Source organism: Battus philenor, unplaced genomic scaffold (assembly GCF_028537555.1).
Source record: "Battus philenor isolate CCGP_79_NKW_IND1 unplaced genomic scaffold, ilBatPhil1.0.hap1 SCAF_2, whole genome shotgun sequence".
NCBI lineage: Eukaryota > Metazoa > Arthropoda > Insecta > Lepidoptera > Papilionidae > Battus > Battus philenor.
The window spans coordinates 10,474,750-10,499,044 of NW_027181682.1; the positions used below are offsets into that span (position 1 = coordinate 10,474,750).

Consider the following 24,295-nt stretch of genomic DNA (forward strand, 5'->3'; position numbering starts at 1 on the left):
TGTTGAATAACATATCAATATTCAAAAATGTTTGTGTTTGGTGATGTTTCTCTTTAGTAGATGTGTTGGTAAGTAAGCACCAAACCTTAGCACTTATTGCAAAGCAATCGATAATCATTATTATATTGTTTTAAAAATAGTTACGAGTAAAACAAGATACATTATCATCATCGCCATCGTGTCAGCCGATTGCCGCCCACTGCAACGCATAGACCAGTGACTTTTAGCGACCTAGAGTACATCATCGGTTCATCTAGTGATAGGCTTACCCTCGCCGCGCCTACCGGCTTGTCGCAACTCAAAGGCGATCACTACCACTTGAGGAAAGTAATTCTTCAAGCTATATCGTGACTTTGGTTCTTCTATAAATCCCCTTATTGCAAGGCTGATGCGACCTTATAACTGTAATCATCCAAACCGTTCCCATACAAATTTAACAGCCAATAAATAAATTATTAACGAAATAGCTTTCTAATATTAATAGTTAAGATCAAGAGTGTGACGGCGACAAAAAATGTGGATCATAATTTAAGAATTCAATAGGTTCTGAGATAAAAATTACATATTCGGTGTTTTACCTGGAAATGGTGAATGGAATCTTCACATAAAGATTAGGTATACGTACCATACCGTATTTTTTGTTTATTATTAAAAAGAATTTTACAAAAAAAATTATCAAATATGTATTGGAACTATACTATGGTAGGCAGTATTTATCCTGATTATAAATAAATATAATAATATGATACAAAACACATAATAGCTCGAAATTAAACAAAAATTTAATTGGAGTTATCGGTGTTATGAGGAAAAATTACGAGCATTGATTACAAATTTGTGTAATTAGATACGTTCTGTCTAATTAGATATTCCTAAACACCTTTATGACCTTGGCAGAGTCTATTATATCATATTTTAACATTAGTTATTGGCACACGTTTAAATTATACCTTGACAGTATATCCATACTTCAAACTAGTCTGCTTAAAAGGATTATTACCGAAAACATCAAAGAACAATACAGCAATAATGTTTTAATATTCCGCTACATTTTACCCATCCACAAGTGAGTTCATGTGTCATTACTAATAGAACAGTACAATAATTATGATGTACAGAGGCCAATTGCGTACAAAATATGCACAAATAGCATTACCCACGGAAAACTTCAAATATAAAAAAAAAAAACTATTAAGGAAGGCGATCATTACCCTATAATATTTATATCCTAGTAAATGATATACTCGAAGAGTTTAAATGAAAAATAAATAACAGAAACTACAAAGTGAAATACAATTCTTTTTATATGTAGCTATTTATTTATTAATTATTAAATTAAATGTAAATTGTAAAAGTAATTTAACTTACGGTAAACCTGTTTTAATTATGTCTACTTTATCTACTCTGTAAAGTTATAGATGTAAGTGAATGTGTGCATCAAAACAAACAAATGGTTTATGTGGTGAAATAGTTAAAAATATTGTATTTTTTGTGAAACGAAATTAAATTTAAAAAATCTAATGTTTTATTATATGTAAACGTTCCGAAGTAAGGGTTTTAAAAAAAACATCGTTCTAAAATTATAAAAATATAAGGCGACAGAATGTAACGAATGTGTAAATGTTGATGAAAACTAATTAGAGGTTCTCATAACCCTTTACGCCATTGACTACTGAACAAGTCTTTGCCGGTGAGTCGGCTGCGGTGCGATGGCATCGATTATAAGTAAAATTAGAATAACTGGACGTTTGCCCGCTCTGCGAGCAACAAATAGTACTAGGGCATGCGACCAATCGTAACAGCCACAAATACATGCACCGTGCTGAATGCGGACACACTGCGGAAGGGACAAACCTCTTCTACCAGCTCGTATAGCTTGAAAAATCTTAATATTTACTGTACGCAATTTATAATTTAATAAAATAACAAAACTCCAGTTTTGGCTTAATTTTTTTTTCATTATTTAGAAGTGTACAAAAAATTTCGTGTAAAATACGTGTGACATATGGTAAATATTCCGCAACTTTACGTAAATATTTATTAAACGAAAACATTTTTTACTAGAAAAGTATTAGAATTGTTGTACCGTGAAACATATAAAAATACAAATAAATATCAACTACGCAATTATTCATTGCTACATAATAATAAGCGTACGGGCTTATTACGGACTGGACCAAGATCCGGAGATTATATGATATTCCAAAAATGTACTTTGCTGCTTTATAGAGAAATTTCTAGAAGCACGTTCAAAACTGAAATTAAAAAAAATAGAGTTTTGTGTTATAACAAAAAATTTCACAGTTTTTTAAAAAAAGATCGTGTAAAGAGAGAATTGGGTGTAGTTACAAAACCAATTCAAAAGCAACTTTTTAACAATCAAAAATTTGATACGAATCGGTGCAAATATAATGGTTAAATAAAATATGTATTTGAAAATTCCAAAAAATATTCTGTTATTATGGATAATCTATTTCGTAAAACAAATGAACGTCTTAATTATTTTGTTACAGTAAAACAAAAATTTTATTATGATTATTAGCAGAAAAGAGAAAATTATGATCACTGACAAAAAATAATTGGTATCCTTTTATGCTCAATATACGTCAAGGAAAACTTTTTGTATAACAAAAACCTGTTTTTGTGGAACGAACCAATTGTTTTTTTATGAACTTGCTCCACCAACATTACTTTGTTGTGACACTGAAACTCACTGGTTTTAGAATATCCAAAATTAAAATATCAACTGATAAATAATTTATTGTTTTTTAAGATATTTTCCTCGACAATATATGCATAGTATTTTAAGAAACACGACGTTTTTGTCCGTAACCATCGCTTCTTTGGGATCTAGAAACCGTATTCCTCGATTTTTTTTGTTTTCATAAATTTGAGAATAAACGCAAGGTCAACGCTGTAAGGATGATCTAACAATTCCTCATCCAAGAAGTATAACACTCAAGAACAAGTAGACGCACACTCGTTTGTTCATTTGGCTGAGTACGCTGACGCTTCGTGCTAATGAATGAAGAATTTGTTGCGTGGACTTCCTAGAACTTCTTCCTAAACAACAGGTAAATTAATACTACTATACCACTCTGCAGTTAGTTAAATAAGGGTCATTTATTTCACTACTCGTCTTAGTCTTTTAAATGTTGTAGACAACTCTTGTAAAGCAAATCCGAACCGTGATCACTATCTCCTCATCTCCTGTGATAATACCAAATACATGCATTTCAGGCTAATGTCATTACATTCACATTTCTCGGCAACAATTAAAACGGCATATTCTATCGAAGTTTGCAAACGTCTAAATGATCTTACAACATATTTTTAACTTTTAATTTTTGTTATTTTGTTTGTTCACTATCTTTTTCAGACTACCATATGCCGCAACACTTCGAATTAGTTTCAGTATTTATTCATTTGAAGGACGTCCATTACGCGCATGGTCAATGAGACATTTACTACTACATTCGAAATCATAAAATCAATTGTAATTAGTATCATGAGAAAGAGCTACATCTCCAAAAGCTAAACTAATCGCAACAAAATTGTAATAAATGAAGCAACGAAAATTTTCGCGTATTAAATATATAATGATATTAAAACGCAATTTTTAGGGTGCTGCTATTTTATAAAAATAAATGTATTATAGTAGTGTATAGTTAAAACTCCGAACTTAAGATCAATTTTTTATAAATATTTTCTTATTAAAACAATACAAATAAAATGAAATAATGATAATAATAAAATTAAAAAAAAAACAACATTAAATAGCTCGCAATTTTTCCAGGTGCTGTAATTGCGAATAACTAAATTCTAATATGACGTTTAAGCTAAAATTCTGTTATCAAATTTATCTAATTAATAACCATAAGAAAAATTACAGTAAAACTGTAATTAATTAGCATTTTAAAAGTCCGTTTTATTGAAGTAGGGCATTTAAACAAATTAAATATTCCTTGTATAACGCATCTGAAAGAAAAAGTCTTTAAATCGTTAATCAAGGTTCTTGATCAAGAGTATAGTTGCTTTGTTAGTTTATATAAAGTGGCCAATCTAAGCATTTTCTGTAGTAAATAAAAATTATTATGACATCACAGAATTTAAAAAGCTATAATTTAACCATTTTAACCTATTAATAGTAATTAAATTCCATTAATATACGTGTCAGTAATAGATAATATTCTTAAGATATGGATGGCTTAAATTGGTTCATAAACATTTTTTTATTATAATCTAGTCATGAAACAGAATTGTTAAAACTAAAATACAAAATTTCAGTTAAAAAAAACTATTCAGAGTGATGATAAATGATAATTAAAAGATTTGAACCAACCTGTATAAACTGATTACTGTAAAACATGTTATTTTATTGGTTCTATTCGAATGCGGCAGGCCAATAGATTCAAGCAAAGAATTCTGCAGAGACAGATAATAAATAGCAATTAATTTTAATAAATATGTAGTGATTCAAATTTTGAAAACGAATTTTCTATACATTCCGTAACGCACTTACATCTATTTCAATCAACCTTTATATAGCTAGTCGTGTTGTCAAAATCAACGTCTCTTAAGTTTTATTTTGTTTATACTTGACCCTATGGAAGATTAAAATCATAAGTGAGAAACCCCACAACAGAAATCTAACCGCTTTGACAGCTTGGTATTATATCTTACTCCATTTCCGTTCTTTCTTAGGCAACTTATTTTACTGAATCGTATATAACGGAAAGACAATTGTATCAAATATAATCTTCAAGACAACCCGCGCGACCATAAAAAGAAAATAACACATACAGGATGATGATAGGCATAAAAGTTTTAAAGGGGTGAATGCGAAGGTCATTTGCTGTCGAAATATGATACAAGGGTGTATCCAAATTTAATTCAATTCAATTCAAAATATTTTTATTCAAGTAGGCATTTACGTGTCCTTTGAATCGTCGATTGTTTTAACATTATACAAGTAGTGAGCTACCACCGGCACGGAACACTGATCTATTGAGAAGAGCCTACCAGTAACTCAAAAGTCGGAGAACAATGAAATTTAATAATTTTTCATGTGTACATTATAATGTCAATCATGTAAATGATTCAACAAAAGAAGATCCAAACATTTCGATTAACAAAAAAATCCTGAATGTTATAATAAGATTTACTTTAAAATAAAGTTTTTATTTTAGATTTAAAAATAGGAAAAGAAAGATCTAAAATGTTTTGTCAAACTTTATTATATACGCGTTGACTCATATCCATGGAGTTATTGGCTTATCGCATTGCAATAGGAAAAATAAATTAATACAACTTATAACGGAGAGATCATTTTATTCAGGGTGTTCTTAATAATCGTAAATATTTTAGAGCTTTTTATGACGTACACATTCACCCGTTTTAAGCTTTTGCTCCTATAACCAATACGTATATATTTATTTACATAAATTTGAGATTGTTAATAAATAAATATAGGTTGGATAAAATATAGGCAAAAAATATCCAGTTAACCAAAACAGCCCATGATTAATAACGTAATCTGTCACACCGTCCTATATGTTAACAGAATAGAAATGCAGCCCTAAAGATGTCCGCGCGTGACGAGGTGCACGCACAATGCGGAAGAGACGCCGGTCTGAGCCGAATTGGAGCACGGGATGCGGTGGACGCCACGCCGCCACGTCACCGCTGCATTTGTCTCCGGCGCTCGATCCGAACCTAATTACACCTAACTGCTTCATGATAATACACATACATAAGTATGTACAATCATAAACTATTTCAAATTAATAGTACCAAGATTTTTTTCCGTAAACAAATTGTCATATTTTCTGGAGTTAAAGAATATATTTGAACTTTAAGTTGTACTTACTTTTTACTAAGCAGGCAAACTTAAATTTCTTATAACTATTCTTCAATCATTATATAAGGTACTTTCTTATACATTTAAAAGCTGTAAAGACGTGAATGTATAGAAAAATACTTTAAAACTTTTACACCTATTTTCAATCATCATCAGGTGATCATTCTGAAAGATGTTACATAAAGTTTTTTTTTGTTTGATTGCAGAAGAGCAATAAATTCTGCCAGTACTAAATCTGCACAGATAGTAAACAAAAATGATTTAAAATATAATAAGTAGTAATCCCAATTTCGAAAACTCTATTTGTTATTTCTGACATTTGATTTTTGCATAGGGTGTACCACTTATTAATTGCCAGTAAATATGCATTTAAAAAGGGACACATTTTTAAATGCCAAGAATAATGTATAATTTTGTTAAAAATATCGGTGCAACAGCGTAGTCAAATTTATTAGAAACATGACAGCTTATTAAGTTTTTATTTTAAAATTAAAGATAAGCTAAAATTCATTTTAAAACTACAAACATTACAACATACACATATTAGAATAAAATAATATTTATATATTAAAAAAATTGAGTTTGACTTTAGGTGCACAATGGTAATAGCACATAAAGAATTTTTTACTTTACAAAACTATAAACTAATTGAAAAAATAAAAACTTATCACAAATTGCATATTGACTAGGCACAAAAGACTAATTAATAAGAAAACAAATATAAGGAAACTTTTCAAAAATTCAAAATGATTGTATCGAAATATCGTTAGTGTTTTTTTTTTCAAATTCTTTATATGAGTTAACCGCTCGTCAGTCTTTAATAACTGGAATTATATAAATGTGGTTCAAAATATTTCTAATATTATTATTACTTAAACTAAAAGTTTTTTTAATGTTAACCTCCAGATTTTAATACTAAAACTAAAAAATGACGTTTATAATATTTACATAATTATAATAGTTTTATCTACTTTTGTTATTGTATTTGTGCACGCATTTCACATTAAGTATTAAATTAATAATACTATCGCTAAGTTGTACGAACATATCTTCATAAATATATAATGAATAAATATTATGAACAAAAATTCTCTGTTTAAAACTAATTATCAAAACTATTTATAAAGCCAAAAATAAAACTTTATTAACCATTTCATTTAATAATTTTCCGAATTTAAACACGATATTACTAAGACGCTGGATGTAGGCCGCTTCCAACCGGTCCTTTTGGAAAACATTGAAGAGGTCCATCTCCAGTCGTGGACGTTCCACAACTGAAATTTTAATAATAAAATAGTTTACGTGCTGAATTATGCACACTATACATAAATATTGGGTAACCTTAAAAAGTAATAATTTATTAATAACAAAAAGAAAATCTGTTGTAAAACTTGATCTTCGTGGGCTAACAATTGATATATCTGTATTCAATTCAGCTGATTTAAAAAAAAATATTAAGTGTTATTCATTCTTCTATTAGATTTACCTGAAAGAAGAAAAGTAATTATCCTACCCCAAAGAAATAGCTCAAAACAGCTGGCCAATGTCATGTACAGTTTCACATCTAGACCTTCCCAGATATCTGTGGCATTAGAAAAAAATATATTAATGGAACATATTTCAGGGTGATTTGAAATATGTAGGTAGAAAAGCTTTTGGCCGACGGCGCCTCGAAAATGTTCTCGAGTGACCAGGAGCCGGTAGACGCAGCGTGCTTAAACCCAAAACTAGTTGAACCGATGACATAGTTATGGTCACAGGAAGTCTCTGAATGTGGAAAGCAGAAGACTGGTTATCGTGGTAAGGTGGGAAAGTGCCTTGGATCTTTGCCCAGCAATAGGCGCTTATGGGCTGGAAAAACAGGAAGAAAAGCTTTAAAGCTTTTTGCTGACTAGTTAATTAAACATTCTCCGCTTTAAAACTTTTACACCTACATATAATCAATAACCCAATACTTTTTCATGAAAAGTTCAGTAATTATATTGCCTAACAAAGTAACAATTATTTATATTATGTTATATCATATTGTAAAGAAAATAATAATTCAATATACATTGTTAATAATAAAAAAATTTGCTCATAGTCAAAACAAATTTGTAATAAGCGTTTTTCTCCCAGAAAATGAAATATACATAAGAGAATTTTTCTTAAAAAGTTGATGCTACGTCAAAAGGTGTTTCGGAATGGAAATAACCCTATTATGTTCGGTGCATACATACAGCTTGGGCATTTAGTATCAAGGCCAATTACATGTAATGACACCTAATTACCAGGAGAGAATTTTGATTTTTTTCTCAAGAAATCCATAAGCTTTCATTCCATGGTAATCATTTTGTAATTGCTGCACTCAAGTTAAAAATCCAAAAATTACATACACAGATGCTTACTACATCTGTGTTCGTAATTTTTCAATTTTGTAGTAATCATAATATAAAACAAATCCTGAAATTGCTAAGTTACGGTATTCTTAACTGGGCTTAAAATTACAATAACCTATTAGATTTGTACTCTTAAACAACGAAATCGTTTTTAAGAATTGTTTTGATGTCGATACTAAACTTTTATGGCTGCGAAAAAATCTACACATTTTGTAATTTTACATTTAGATTTCTCTTTTACAAAATTATTCATGTCTGTCAATATTGCAAAGGTTAATATTGCAGTATAAAAATTGACTTGAAATACCAAAAGCTAACTAGAATGTTGATATTCCACACTTTTAAATCAGAAAAATAATTTTTGTTTCATATAACTTTTCTGCCAATTTTCTTTAATTTTTTGACGATGAAATAATATTTTGTTTTACTTATTTCATACTCTTTATTGTACACGCTAGAAAATATAAACATAGTTGCATTATAGAAAATTAAAAGCAGCAGCAGCACAGGACCGGTCATCTTGGCGATCTTTAAGGGAGACCTATCCATTGCAAAGGACGTCCATCGGCTGAAAAGAAAAAGAAGAAAAGAAAAAGTTCAAGAAGACATTTTCTTACAGGCAACCATAGTAAGGAAACAATAGACGGATAAATAACGGATAGTTAACGTTTACATCTATATATATGTTTACATACATACATTTATAGGCAGCAGTCATTTCTTTATAAATACTTATAACAAATACAGTATAATATACAATTACAAATAAAAACATAAAATAACTAACTTGGACCGCATCTACCTCAGAATGAATAAAGAAACTGAAAAGTCTATAAATGTTTCCTGACCATTTTATTAAAAAAAGGTAACCGAAAGATAATACTAATATATTTATTTAATAATGACCTTGAACATATTTCTAACTTATTTAATTCTAAGTTATTACTTAACATTTACATTACTTAACGCATTTTAAAATTTTGTTATCAATCTCGTGAAATTATTGTAAAAATTAATGCTATATTCGATAGCTAGATTAGAGAGGCCAGTTTTTTTGAAAAAAATATTGTTTCTTAAGTGATATGTGATTCTTTAACAAACAGTAGATAACTACTCTTATAATACAATGCTGTTTCGATCTTAGTAAATTTAAACACGAAAAGTATTTTTAGAATCCTATACTAAGTACCAATGATAGTTTTATACCCCCTTGATAGTTTTATCAATGTAAAGATTAAAAGCAATATTGAAATATGGAACTTAAGAAAAAGGGAACGCCAAGAAACAACGTGGGCAGCGCAGGCAGCGCGGGCGTATGAAAGCTCCGCGTACTAGCGATGCCGTTAATGCAGGCTCGGGCGGGCGGCGAGGCGACGGGCGGGCTGTGGGAGGTACCGTTAGTGACGTCGCAGGCGTAACGTCACGGTTGTGACGTCAGACGGCGCGATATAGCCGCCAGTCTCGGCGGCGGCGGCCTCAGTATCGCACCAACCGTTCACCAGCGCGTACTTCCGCGCGCCCTCTCGCGAACGTCTACATCTGACTGAGTGAGTGAGTGCGCGTACAGTGAGTGGAATGTGCTCGGCCGCATGAGGATCCTGCTGAGCGAATTGGGACTGTCTGGCGGGTGCTTCGACCTGACCCTGGAGCCGCGCGCCGCCTCTCTGGACCCTGACAAGCCTGCGCCAGGTCAGCGCCCGCACGACGTTTCGCGACCCCCTACTTCTGTGTTTATTTTCGCTTTTATTGTGTAGAATCTCTGGATACTGTAGACTTTGTGTGAAACTGTCGTGACAATGGCCATCGGCTAGAATGCGAGGTGCGTTGCTGACGCCCTCGACCAAACACTGCGGCTTTAACCAATTCAAACATACACGTATGTAAAACCTCCTTATTTTTATTTTATTTTTAAGATTTTATTTAAAACTTTTTTTATTTTTGACCTACATGAACATATTTTTTACGAGTTTTTATTTTATTTTTATAGTATGATTTTAATTAATAAGTTTTTGAAAAATTATGGCATATTATAAAATAAAACAAAAGTGCATATAAGTAATGTTCGTGTACAAATTCAAAGATTTTAATATTACTTGTGAACTGACAATGTGTGATTAAAATAAAACTTTTACTTTTGCGTTATTAATATTTTACCCCTCATTTTTCTAAGTTGTGGATGTTAACAAACCCTCCTATTATCTCCCATGCCTACATCAAAAATATATTATTTTGCAATGGTAACCAAAGTTGCAAATAGTTAACACAATTTGAAGACAAGCAGCCGATAATATTTAGCTAAAGACTAAAGAGTATTTGACACGCTGTAGACACGAACCCAGCGTAAACAAACATCCGTATTATTCATTAACACCGTGAAAAAGCGCTAAACGCATGTTCGGAACTGAGAAGAAAAAGTTTCGATGTCACATAATAACTTTTACTACCTTTTATTGTTACCGACTGCAAATAGCTAAGCGCAGGTATTGGTGAGGGATAAAAAGCCAGTGGTGAAACATATTTCGAAACTATCGTGACCGGTCGAGATGACACATGCCGCTTCTGTAGTTCGTTAAATTTACTTTCCATTATTTTTAAATAATTATCATTTAGCTTTAAAAATATAATTTTAAAATTCGTTTAATACGTAAGCGGATCGTTAAATATGAAACAAGTCAACAATGTTATTAAAATTAACACAAATTATTAAAGTTTTACAGGGAATTTTAGAAATATAAATTTATGTTTAAAAAAACACATTTATTTATCTATTATGAATATACATATATTTTGCACTCCTCAATCATTTGTTTAATATAAATGCAATGATTCGTTTGTTAAGTTTATAATAAAATTAGGTATTGAGATGAAAAACTTGATCAGACTTTGACAGAGGCAATATATATAGATGTATAAGTGACACCTGATCCCTTGTCGATTTAATTGTCCCAAAGGAAATAATTTTAATTAGCACTTTTTTGTAATTGTCCGGATAAAGCTGTCATTATAAAACTCCACTGTGTAACCAGCAACTTTAGAATTTTTAAATGAGTTCATTTAAATACTCGAACTGTGTAATATTTTTACTTTGTTTTTTTTCTTCTTGTGATCCGGGAATTTAGGGATATTCCTACATATACATTATAATTTAAGTGTGTTTTCGTGCATAATTAGGTTGCCAAACCTATCTCAATTATTTTTTAAATCTTAAAAAAAAAATTTTCATAATTATCTTAAGCTACATGCATATTTTACAACTTTCATTAGTTAACTGATATATTTAACTCAATGACATTACATACTTCTGAATCTAATTTAGAATATCATTGAAAAAGTAACGATATAGTTAATAACATAGCCTACACTAGTTTTGAAAGGTGATTAAGAACATTGTAAGATAAAACAAACTTTAATTAAGAATTTTCGAAATAGACGCTGCATGGCTAAGTTAATTTTGTTTTTGTTTCGCTCGGGGCGAGTTAGGTAACGCTACTATAATATGGGATGTTTATGTCGCGATCGCCTCCGGAGCCGATGGCCTCAGCCAAACCGCCTTCCAACTTGCCCAATCGGTTGTCGCAACCGGCAGACGCTGCACCTGTAGAGATACGAGCCTGTGCAAATTACCAGCCTGTGTACTATATTATAACACGTCTAATCTTTATAAACTTATAACGACAGTACATTATATCATAAATTTTTACCTTTGAAAACTTTATAAATTTAATTTAATGCTTAATACAAATATGTAAATAATTCAAAAAAATAATTAATATACAAAAAAGTGTTTTATGTACAATGTATAGAATTATAATTATAGTGCAAAAGCCTTAAAGGGATGAATGCGTTGCTCATCTGTCTATTAATGTATAGTACACCACACAATTGAAAAATCAAGGGTTTCAGAAATAATATATAACGTAATGGTAATATATTAAAAAAGCTATTTTAGGATAGAGATAACTACATAATAAAATTATTTTTTTTTTACAATGTGTTACTGACTTTGTACTTTCAGATGTAATTGACCCGTCGAATACCAATAGAAAAAAATGACTATTATAACATAGTAGAGTGATCACTTTATAGAAAATAATTGGAAATAATTAGATGTAATCGCAGATATAGGAAATAATTAGAGCGTTAAAGCTTTTCCTGACAAATGAGTTACACATTTTTACGCCTGTAACCAATCATCCTGTGCGTAAACTTTCACAATCCATATCTTATTACCTGTTTGTACATAAATACATACGTCTAATTTTATAAGCAAAGGCTACTTACAATTTACACATGAAATGATTATTCACATACATATACATTAAACACGCTATCACAAGCTTAAATGACGTCACGGCAGTATAACCACGATCCCGACTGCGTCACTTTTACTACCCTGCGAAGGACAGTGTCAAGGACATCCTAATAAAAGAACATTATTCGAATTTTTTTATCTTTGCAGAATCTAGACACATTTTTAGTTTTATAAACACTTTCACAAAAATGTCTTATATAAGCCGCGTTAATGGTGATATATATGCTTTTAGTTGATCCGCGAATGGAAATAACACGTTAAATTATCCAATTTTTATAAACTATATGTAACTCCATCTATATAAAAATTATTTCTTTGAATTATTGTCTTGCTTACAACTGAATAATGATTATATTTATATTATGATATTTATATAATTTGGTTATTAGCATGCTTCTAAAAATGCCGTTTTGAAATAAATATGCAAGCTATAATTTTACGGAAAATCCCGAGTTGCACATTTTTAACCATTTATTTTGTGCGACTCTATCGCTTTTCAAGGCGGAATTACGTCACGAGGTCTAAAAATAAGCGGGAGGCATAGGGGGTGTTATGGAGGCAGGCGTCGGGCCGCGACCTCCACTCTCATCGAACACCACCCGTGACGTCACGCGCTGTATTACGTCATCCATCGATCCACGCTCTGCTTCAAGGACGCCCTTGCTCACCCGCCACTTACGAACTTCCTCAAAACTACTTCGTCGCTACACGGAACGCAGAAAGTCGCCGCAACAACTTGTTATTCACATCTCGACGATAAACTAACAGGTTTTCTGTGCCGTTAATAAAAATTAAATTTTCCGCATAACAAAACGCAGGATCTGTCTAAAATATAAACCTAGTGTTTCAGATCTTACATTTTGGATTTATATTCTGTGTCTTTTCTTAACAAATAGATTCTAGTAATAAAAAAGTTATTTGCACCTTAATCAGCTTCGCTGTCTATCAAGAGTTTGAATATTGTTATGTATTCTAACTGTTGCAACAATCACCTTTCAAAATTAAATTTAGATTTTGATGTTAATTAAGCCTTTATAGAGTCAATAGTTAAAAAGTTGTGATAAGGATATTACGCTTCCATAACAATGTTTAAATGTACGTCCGTTTAATTCTTTCGCTTGAATAAAAAAAAATAACTTAATTTAAATATTAATAAATGGATAATTCATTATACATTCACGACACAATATCCAATTACAAAATGTGTCTGCCTCTAATAACATAAAATTTTAGTTTCAAAAACTTTTGCGTGATTTACCAACTTAAACACACAATCGGCGCGCAGATTGATCACTAGTTATGTAAATTTTGAGGATTCCGATAACAATATTACCAAATATCCACGGCATAATATAACAATTAGGTTCTTCTGATAACATAAATTAATCAGATCGTGTATTTTTGTCTTATTTCGGTTAAATTTGATCAGAGTTTCTAGATACGAATATTATATAAAAGTGGGGTGAAGTATGTATATGTTTATTACATTAGCAAGTTTACATTATTAAGGCCGTTGAGAAACTTTTACTAAATTTGCAAACAAGAAATACCTCTGACAAGTTTTGTGCGAGCAAATGAAATTAATTTAAATTTATTCTTCCATATACGCTGATTATATAACGTTATTTAATACCCACACATACAGTGCTTAGATTTCAAGGTCATTACCTTAAAAAAAATGTTATGCACTTTATCTGATCCAGACAATCAATTATTATGATTTTATTTCTCATCACCAACCTACTCTTACACGGCAACACGTAGTTGTCGGAAACAGAAACTAAAAAACTAGAAAGATTGTTTACGTTCTTACGTTCTTCTTGCCGAGGTTTGCATCTTTTCTAACATTAACATCACACGGTTCTGTATGTCTGTTATAATAGGAGACAGTCATAAAAATCCTAAAGGCAAACGTCTATTACTTTCTGTGGATATTCAAACATCATTCCATCAATTAAAAATTCATCACTGCAATACCAACAGAAAAATGATTCTATCCTCTTTATAAAGTAGGTAGATTTGTTGACTTTTACAACTTTGTCAAACACACATACTGTGCCCATTCTTAAAAAGATAATTTTATGTAGTTTCATAATTAATTTGCATTAAATTGTAATTCATGAAAGGTAAACTCCACTACAGTAAACAATTGCTTTTAAAATGATGGATTACTACAAAAAAATTAACTTAATTTAACTTTTTTGTGTAAAAAGCAATATAAAATATAAATATATTTATAAATAACATTTTTAGCCTACGTCTTTTTTGTACGTCAAACTTACGTAGGTGCTGTATTGATAGGACTTATCTAGATCCAACGTCAGAAGCGATGACGTCACTATCACACCCTCCCACAATCCTACAGCCCTATCGCGGTCACAGCTGATAATCTAGAGAGATATGTTGTTCTAATATAATATAACAAGCAAATTAAGAGTAATAGTTCTCATTTTGCCGTTTATATTAGCTATTGTTATTATGACGTACAATCTTAATAATACAATCACTTATAATTTAGAGATTTAAATATTTCGTCTGTTTATCAAAACTATGAAAAATAAGTGTAGTCAATATAAATAGAAGACTTGTATCCAGCAAAACGACAAACATTCTTACTGCAGTGTACTACATGTCTTTGACAGACTATTTTTAATGTGAATAACAATCTATGTCTTAGCACTTATATTATCCATAAAAAATCACGTGTCGTAATTTAGCGATTCCCTAAACATTTACTCTAGCGAAGTAAATTAGTAACATAATTAAGGCCTATAGTCGTCGTACATAAGGTGAAAACAGATCAAAATTATTAATAAAATATTTTTTACAACCGAAAATATTATTATAAATAAAATACTAATTAAATGACAGAATCAAGAAAACTAATTCTAATTTTTGCAAATATCATGTAGGAAAAATGAAAGATGCTGTACCTTATAATTATTAAGAACTTTTCTCCTAGCGCAAGAAATTCCCGAGAAAATTTAAAATGTTCATCTGCAGCTGTATTACAGTAATTACACAAAATGGTATATACACACATTAGTCGCCATTCATGAACTTTCTGTTTATACGTAACAAATGTGTGCTGGTCAAATACGTCACAAGACTAGAAAGGAATGATCAATACCTGGTTTTAAACATTTGCCAGCGCCATCTATGTTCTATTTAGTAAAACGCATTCACTGCAAGCAAAATACAAAACGGGGCGCCTACAACCCCTAAAAGTATCCCCTATAGTTACAGATGTCGCTTTATAACAATTATACTTGTTATTGAACACAACTTCTCTTTCAGAATATGAAATATAATTTATTAACTTTAAAAATATTAACTCATTTATTTACAAAAAAAATACTTTTATTAGTACAGTAATAAACATATTGAATTTTTAATAAATTAGTAGATTTAATGGACACAACACAAAATTTGCCCAATAATGACAATTCAATATTTTCATGTAACTCAAAAATGAGCAATATATTGCTTCATCTCTGTAAACTATTTAGCTTTTTGAAGTTTTAATTCATTTCAGGTCATTTAGATAATAACAATTTTGAGTTGTATATTCAATTGCTTAATGCGCCGTCATGAAATGCGTAAAAATTTAAATAAACTGTCCTGGAAAAATAGTGAAATTTATTTCCTTTAATTTTAATTATATTTAATTTTATAATGCTATTCGATAGAATACTTTTGGGTTTACAGTACTATTTTACGTTGCTAAACTCATTGCACGAGGCGGGTTTCACGATGTAGTTAATGTCAAAACTATATGAATTTCTACTGCCTCAAAACACAAAATAATATTACAGCTATAAATAAACTATTAAAGAATTATGTTTGTCATTCTTAACGGTTATATACAAAGAGCGATGTGATATACTAAGTGATAATTAGGATTACGACTATCAAATTAAAGTATTTTGTTGCAGAGAAAAGATTTAACTTTATTACTTTAAAAAAATTAAAGATGGAAACTTTTTATTTTGTTTTGGTGATAAAAATTACTGAAATACTAAAATACAAGTTGAAGTATTGAGAGAAAATTATAAATATTTATCATTTATTTAATCAATGAATGATTAAATTAATGATTCCACGGAAAAAAATACATTGCCCAACAATTGTCAAACTTCGCTTACTATTTAAAACCATTGAGATTTTAAAGGATAATTTTATTTTATATTTCACCTGATCTCATTGTTTTTTAAAGTTATTTTCATGACAAGATTGACGAATGATAGGATTTGAGTGCGATAAAGATAATTTCCAATTATAAAAATAGAGTGTAAATAAATTCCATTGAAAAATTACCTTAATTACATTCCATATGGTTTCTCAGAAATTAAAAAAATATGTTGAAAATCAGCATTTATATTTAAAAGGTAACCGGTTGTTTTTTCCTCATAATTTTTAAGAGACTAGTAAATGGGCTTTTACGAAATACAATCTGGGACCACCCATGTTACAAGGAATTGAGTTATTACATCAAAGTGAACTATAATATTTTAAAAACAGTTCTTTTTGATCAATTATTGGCATTAATTCGAAGTCAAATTTTACCGATAAATATAATAGTAATTACTTGCTAGAAGTTCTAAATTTAACATATAATTATTTTTATTATTTTATATATTATAATTATTATTATTTTAACATATATTGATAATTTTTGCGTACACAAAAACAAAAAAAAATCTAAAACAATTAAAAACAAAACACATGGTTGTACCTTTTTTATTTATACTGACACTGGTAATATAATTCATTTTTATTTCTTTATGTTACAACGATTAAAATGTCTTCAATGGAAAACGTATTTTTATTTTGATTTGATAAAAACCAACTTTTAGATACGAGTACATTTGGTGATTATGCCTCTACATAAGTTTCAATTTGATTTCTAATTTATAATTTTGATTAAAGGAAGTTACTTTTAACATCGCTATTTTCTATTACTACACATTCCATATCCGAAGATACAAATACATGTACGTAATATATGTAAACGAAACTTAAAATTGATACGGTTTAATTTGTTATCATTTACGAAATAATAAATACTTCGTATTACTTTTTAATAACCCACCAAAGGTTCGTCGAATTTGTGGTTTTAGGGTATGACTTCCTCGCAATGTTTGCTTTCAAAGTTTGTTAGTAGTAGCAATATTACATAATTTATACAAAGTCTACGCTTGTCTTGACCTGCAATCTTAAATCGCAGTTCATAACCACTAGACTAGCGTTGCTAATCAAGAACTTACACAGCTGCTGATTAATTATTTCGAGATTATATGCTGTTGATGATTTCGCTTATTTTGCCTATCAATTTCATTTTATTAGAAAGTAAGGAGGCAACATAGCTCTTTAATAAGCAGCGATGCTACACTTAACAAGATTTTTAAACAAATCTTTTATTAGATTTTTTGTATTATTTAAGATTAAATAACTTGATAGTCCGAGGCATTTTCCGAAATTTGAAATTCTTTGCGATCCGCAGGTGAATACGTATTTAAAATTATGCCAAAAGGTACACCTTTTTAAACAGAACTTTTATTTGTTCAACATATATAAACATAAGTTCAATATATTTATTCAGAATTTAAATATTAAAAATTAAACACGTTTATTTTACTTCTCTTGTTATTTCTTTAAAAATTCAGGAATAATTAGTGACAGCACTTTCTAATAATCGGTGTTTGGGTTCCAGAAATGTTTTAATGAAGTTTCATCGCGCTGTTCATCTCATATCTACTACCGAATATGGTTTAATTTTTAACAGATTTTCAAACGGAAAAGTTAAGTTAACAAAATAGGATAAAGTATTTATAGATATTAGCAATGTATATATTGTATGATATTAGTAATGAAGGAATATGACAAATTAATTTAAAAATATATTTATCAAAATTAATTAATTATTTTCACATGCTACCATACCAACACAATTGACTATTTTGTTTAGTCTAATAAGACAGAAATTAATGGTTCTTCGCATAATAGAACTTGAAATGCCACTGATTTCATAACCTCCCAAGAGACGTATCGCCTTTTCGCCCTAAAAACTTTGCCAACTTCGTTTCGTTTCATTGTAGTGCTTAAACTCAACGCCATATGTTTGAAAATTAAGAAGTTCCATCGTTCACTTGTAATTTTCCTTGGATAGACATAGATAAGCTGTATACATAGGATTCAATTTTCGGGGCGTGGCAAATCAAGTACCGTAACACAATGTATTCAAAGGGGCAATATTTGGCGAGTAAAACTGCTGTATAAATTAGAAGACCTTTCTTTTCCATTGTCATTGTTATTCGTGCAGGAGTAGCGTCACCTTACCTAGATCGCCAGAGTGTATTGATTACTCAATTACGAGTTGTTGTTGTGAAGGAGGAATCAAAGTATGTTCGCCGATGGTAAATATAAATAATGCATGGGTTGTGTAGCGTGATAGTTCAAAGCCCAACGCCAGTACTCATTGTCGAACCGCATTTCCACGCGTTCACGCTCGAAGCTCTACCACTATTTAGCTTTTTTAGATCAGTAGTTTCTGGAAGAATGTGTAGCTCTCCATAACAATAAATATGTAACAATTTTTTTGGATAGCTCTCAATTATACTTATATATTATTTTCCTACTTTATAAAACAATTGTATGTGTTTGTTACAGGGCCGAGCGCCATTGAACCGCGCTCGCCAAGCGCCTTCACGTCGAACTCCTCCAGCATGCTACTGCTGCAAACACACGTAAGTATTTTTTAAAAGTATATAAATTAATATATAATTCTGTTTATACATGTTCGTCAACATGAAATAATTATTACAACATTACGAGTATGAAATAAGCCCGCCATTGGCGCAATGCTACCGCCCCTACTCTACTTTGCCGCCTACCTTTTCTGCTACGCCTCCATTATCGATTTTGCTTATACACGTTGTTTTCATTACAGAGCAACTACGGTTCATCCTTCACTGATCTTTTATCTCCGCAATATCAAGAAGATTCGTCGGAAATTTTAGAAGAAAATCTAGACCCGTTCCCGGACGTCGAATTCCACGCGCCGATTCCTCTTGAAGTTAAATCGCAGCGCGCAACGCCAGTGAGTGAAACGCCATCACCAATACTTGGCCCGGCTTTACCAAGTTTTGAAGAAACATATTCAGTTCGTTATCCAAAGCAAGAAATGGCTGAGTTTGGGATAAAAATGGACGAAGATTGCTACAACGTGAGCGCCTATTCCCATCAAGGCCATACGTCTACGCAACTTTTATATCAATATCATCAGCCGACCCTTCCTTATGTACCATCAACATATTATGCTCCGGCCCAACCTTGCAGTCCAACCTTTAACGCAGGAGGTGTTGCTCAAAACCAAGATTCTTCTTATTCTTTGCCTCCATTTCCAAGTTCAATCGATTTACATGTATCAGCAGATCAAGGGTCAAGACAACGTCGATCCTCACTTCCTGTGCAACGTTCAGAATCTAGTAGTTCTAATGACAGCCCGAAAGTTCACGGCAGGGTTCAGTGCATGCAAGCTTCAGCGCCTAGTTCTGCATCGAGCTCACCAGGTGGTGCACCACAAGATAATGTGGTTGCACGCGCCGCCCCATCGTCACCAAGTCAGCTCTGTGCAGTGTGTGGCGATACTGCAGCCTGCCAACACTACGGCGTCCGAACATGTGAAGGATGCAAAGGATTTTTCAAACGAACTGTACAGAAAGGATCAAAGTACGTTTGCCTTGCTGAAAAATCATGTCCTGTAGACAAAAGGAGACGGAACAGATGCCAGTTTTGCCGTTTTCAAAAATGTCTTGCCGTCGGCATGGTAAAAGAAGTGGTACGAACTGATTCATTAAAAGGTAGACGAGGTCGGTTGCCCTCTAAACCAAAATGTCCACAAGAGTCTCCTCCAAGTCCACCAATTTCTTTGATCACCGCTCTAGTTAGAGCTCACGTGGACACTTCACCTGATTTTGCCAATCTTGACTACTCTCAGTATAGAGAACCGAATCCTATGGAACCTCCAATGTCAGATTTGGAAATCATACAACAGTTTTACTCACTGTTAACGACATCAATTGACATGATAAAAGTTTTCGCGGAAAAAGTACCCGGATATGGCGACCTGTGCATAGAAGATCGAGAGCAACTATTTGCATCAGCACGCTTGGAATTATTTGTACTCCGACTTGCATATCGCACCCGTCCCGAAGACACTAAGCTAACTTTCTGTAACGGACTTGTACTCGACAAACGACAATGTCAAAGAGCGTTTGGAGACTGGTTACACGCAGTCCTGGATTTTAGCAACACTTTACATTCAATGGACATTGACATCTCAACCTTCGCTTGCCTCTGCGCTTTGACTTTAATAACAGGTATTAAAAAATATTATTATATTAAGTAATATTATAAAATAGTCTTAGTCTTCATTCCAAGGATTAATTCCACAAATTTAAATCAATACAAGATGTTTGCGTTCCTTTAAACTACTTCATTTATGCAAAATTTAAAAATGGTCGAGCTTATAGTAGTGTAATAGTTTTAGTTTTTTATTGAGAGTCGGCACAGACCTTACTTACTCTATAGGATTAAATAAAATTTTCAAGTTATATTTTTATTTACAATTTTACATATCACTAATTGCTTAACTATTAATTATTATTTACTTTATTATATACTACCATAACTGACACACCAGTGCTTAGGAATCCCTTACCATACGTTGCAAAGTTTATGCTTATATATATTAATATATACTCTTTTACTGTTATTAGAGAGACATGGCTTAAAGGAGCCTCACCGAGTGGAGCAACTACAGATGAAGATTATCGGATGCCTTCGCGCGCATATGCCTGGCAGTGGCAGCAACGCAGCTGGCGCACCTCACTTCAGCCGCGTCCTGGGCGCCCTGCCGGAGCTGCGTTCCCTGTCGGTCCAAGGCCTGCAACGTATATTTTACCTCAAACTTGAAGATTTGGTACCCCCGCCGCCGCTAATCGAGAACATGTTTCGCGCAAGCTTACCCTTTTAGGCATCACAGCGATCGCCTTGCATTAAATTCCCGAGGACCATTCCCCGCCTTCGTAACACAACTCCTTCTTTAGAGCCGACTCCGTTATTTTTATAAGTGTTTACTTAAATCTAAGATATTTTTAGACTAGTTGGACAATTTAGGACTGGATCTCTGACGGAATCGGTTCATTGCTTGTTTAATAAATTTATTTTAATAAACATGATTTTTCTAGTAAGTCTTATGAGGAAAACATAATATTAGTTAAGCTTAATTTATTACAAATGTATATTTGTGTTTGTTTCAGTTTTATCTTTCATATTTATAATATTATATGATCTATTTAATAGTAGTTACATTTGAGTTACCGTTGTCAATGGCATCTCGTCGTACAAATATTCCTATGTTATTTTATCTATTACTTATGTAAGAAAAATCTAGTCACAAGACTTACAAACTTTAAAAAAAATTTGGCTTGTAACACCGAATTTTATAGATATTAATGTTACGAATGATAAGGTATTTGTTATAATATATAAAGCAGGCCGTGAGGCTATGGCCCAAACACCTGGCGTTGACTGGACGACACGGTTATCGGACCAGAAGTTATTGGAAGTTACCTTTTACGTTTAATTTATTTCACGTTATCATTTTTATGATAGGATATTAAAGTAATTTGTTATAGTGTTTATACGAGGCTAGAGAAAAAGTTCAGCATCATGTTCACACAAAAATATCCTTCATACTACGTGTCTTAATGTGTACCTTCCTTGATAGATAACTAGGATATTTCATTAATTGAAATGATTAGAAATTATTTTAAATAATTAAGTAGATATCAAAAATACATATCAACTTACTACTTTGATAATAAAGCGTAATAAGGAAAGGTAAGATTCTGTTTACGTAATCATAACGATTAAGTTAGATACGAACAATTATTTTTCTAAAAATAGCGAGAAGGACCAATGGAATGGATCAACAATATTTATATGAAATATATACTTAAAAATTCGACTGCTGAATTTGGGCTGGGAAGATACCTTGAACAAAGTACAAAAGCTTATTGATTGTAAATAAACGGATTTAAAATTCGAAATACTTCTTGCAATATAAAAAGTATTTACTTTCTAAAATATTAAATGTAACTAATGAAAAATTATCTTTTATATTGTACAAATAATTATGTAGTAGAGTAGAGTACATAATAATTTTTTACAAAATTTTTAAATATTTCATAAGTAATTACCTGTGCTGAACTTTTTGCTCAGCGCTAAATCTCCTTTAAATGTATTAGTTAATTAAAAATAGTTTTAATTGTAATTAACAAAATATTTTTTCAGTTTACTTTTTATTATTTTATGACTTGTGTTTCATTGTTCTGTTATACACAGCAGCGTGATGGAGAAAATTAAAAAGCACAAAGCTTGGTAACATAAGCCAATAATCTTATTGCCTTCTCTAAATAATAGATGTTATCCTTAATATTTTAATGTTGTCTTAACGTATTAAATACGCTCGGTTGTGCTTCTTAATTAATTCGGTATTTTTACAAGTTGATATCATAAATACTGAAACGGCAAATTTGCCGCCTATCTTGTTCCCTTCTGTGAAATAACATTCCATCAATTTATTAATCAAGGAAAACTTAAATGTAATCAACCTGCAAATCTCATTCTCATCTTATCCACCTATTCGCAGACCTGCGCTGAGTAGAATAGAACAATCGATAAGTGTATTATAAAAACTTAACGTAATTTCTAAGTTTCGTGAAATTTATGACTATTACTGCATTTCTTTTATATCGACATAATTTGATGTGCTTTTGTTACATGTTTTACATTTTTCTTTGTAAATATTTCGCCCCAATTATACTGACACAAATGTGTCAATTGAAATATATGTTTTCTTTTATTTATACCACATTTAACGACTCCAAAAATTCGTATTTATTATTTTGACACTTTTAGCTTATTTGCATATAATTTATAATATTCAACATTGCGCGTCATTTTAACAAATAAATATTTTTTTTATTTACGAAGTACTAAAACCTTAGGTACTTTGTAATGAATTGAAAAATACGGTCATACTTGTTCTATTACTACTATTTACCAGACAACGAAAAACCTTTATCATTGATTCAAATTAACGAGCTAAGAGAAAGACAAATTGTTTTTGCAATATAATCTGTTTTTTGGGCATTGGAAACTTGTCTCCTATAACGTTCATTGCTCTATTACGCTTGAACGTGGCATAATTATTTTGATCTAATTGATGTGAACCAAAAATAAATTTCATCATTTTTTTACATTGTTCGTCATATTTCTTATATATACTAAAATATTATTATTAGAATGACCAAACCCAGAAACCAAGAAAAAAAAATTTTTTGGGACGAATTTTTGGATTATTTTAAAAAATTGGTACTGGCAAAGCTGTGAAAAAAGTAACTATGTGTAAATACATCTTTAAATTACTTTATAATTATTGACGCCAACTACAATCACTGGCCCCTTTCACTTGCTTACAAATGTACAGTTAAAAGGGTGTCATATTAACTCCGTCCTATAAGTAAAACATAGTTGTGGTGTGGCACTTCTAAAATTTAAACCTTTTATTTACGTACTATTAATAACGCAGAATCAGAAACCATTATTATTGCCTAAAATTATAGATACTCACCTGTTTTTCTGTGATCGTTTGAGCTAAATAACATGTTATGAAAA

At 31.2% G+C, this 24,295-nt stretch overlaps 1 protein-coding gene across 1 annotated transcript; it reads left to right on the forward strand.

Moving 5' to 3' along the window:
• The first annotated feature begins 9,961 nt into the window (after positions 1–9,961).
• On the forward strand, positions 9,962–23,424 carry Hr38 (Hormone receptor-like in 38). The gene is made up of 4 exons (XM_068765543.1): positions 9,962–10,114; positions 19,220–19,296; positions 19,500–20,931; positions 21,331–23,424. Exons 1-4 carry the CDS (start codon positions 10,051–10,053, stop codon positions 21,585–21,587), a joined length of 1,830 nt encoding a protein of 609 aa, XP_068621644.1. The 5' UTR covers positions 9,962–10,050; the 3' UTR covers positions 21,588–23,424.
• The last annotated feature ends 871 nt before the right edge of the window (positions 23,425–24,295 follow it).

Bases quoted from the DNA above. Each gene is read 5' to 3' on its own strand.
- Hr38 (XM_068765543.1), top strand. From the start codon at position 10,051: ATGCGAGGTGCGTTGCTGACGCCCTCGACCAAACACTGCGGCTTTAAC. The intron at 10,115-19,219 runs GTATGTAAAACC...TGTTTGTTACAG, and splicing joins TAACCAATTCAAACATACAC to GGCCGAGCGCCATTGAACCG. The intron at 19,297-19,499 runs GTAAGTATTTTT...TTTTCATTACAG, and splicing joins TGCTACTGCTGCAAACACAC to AGCAACTACGGTTCATCCTT.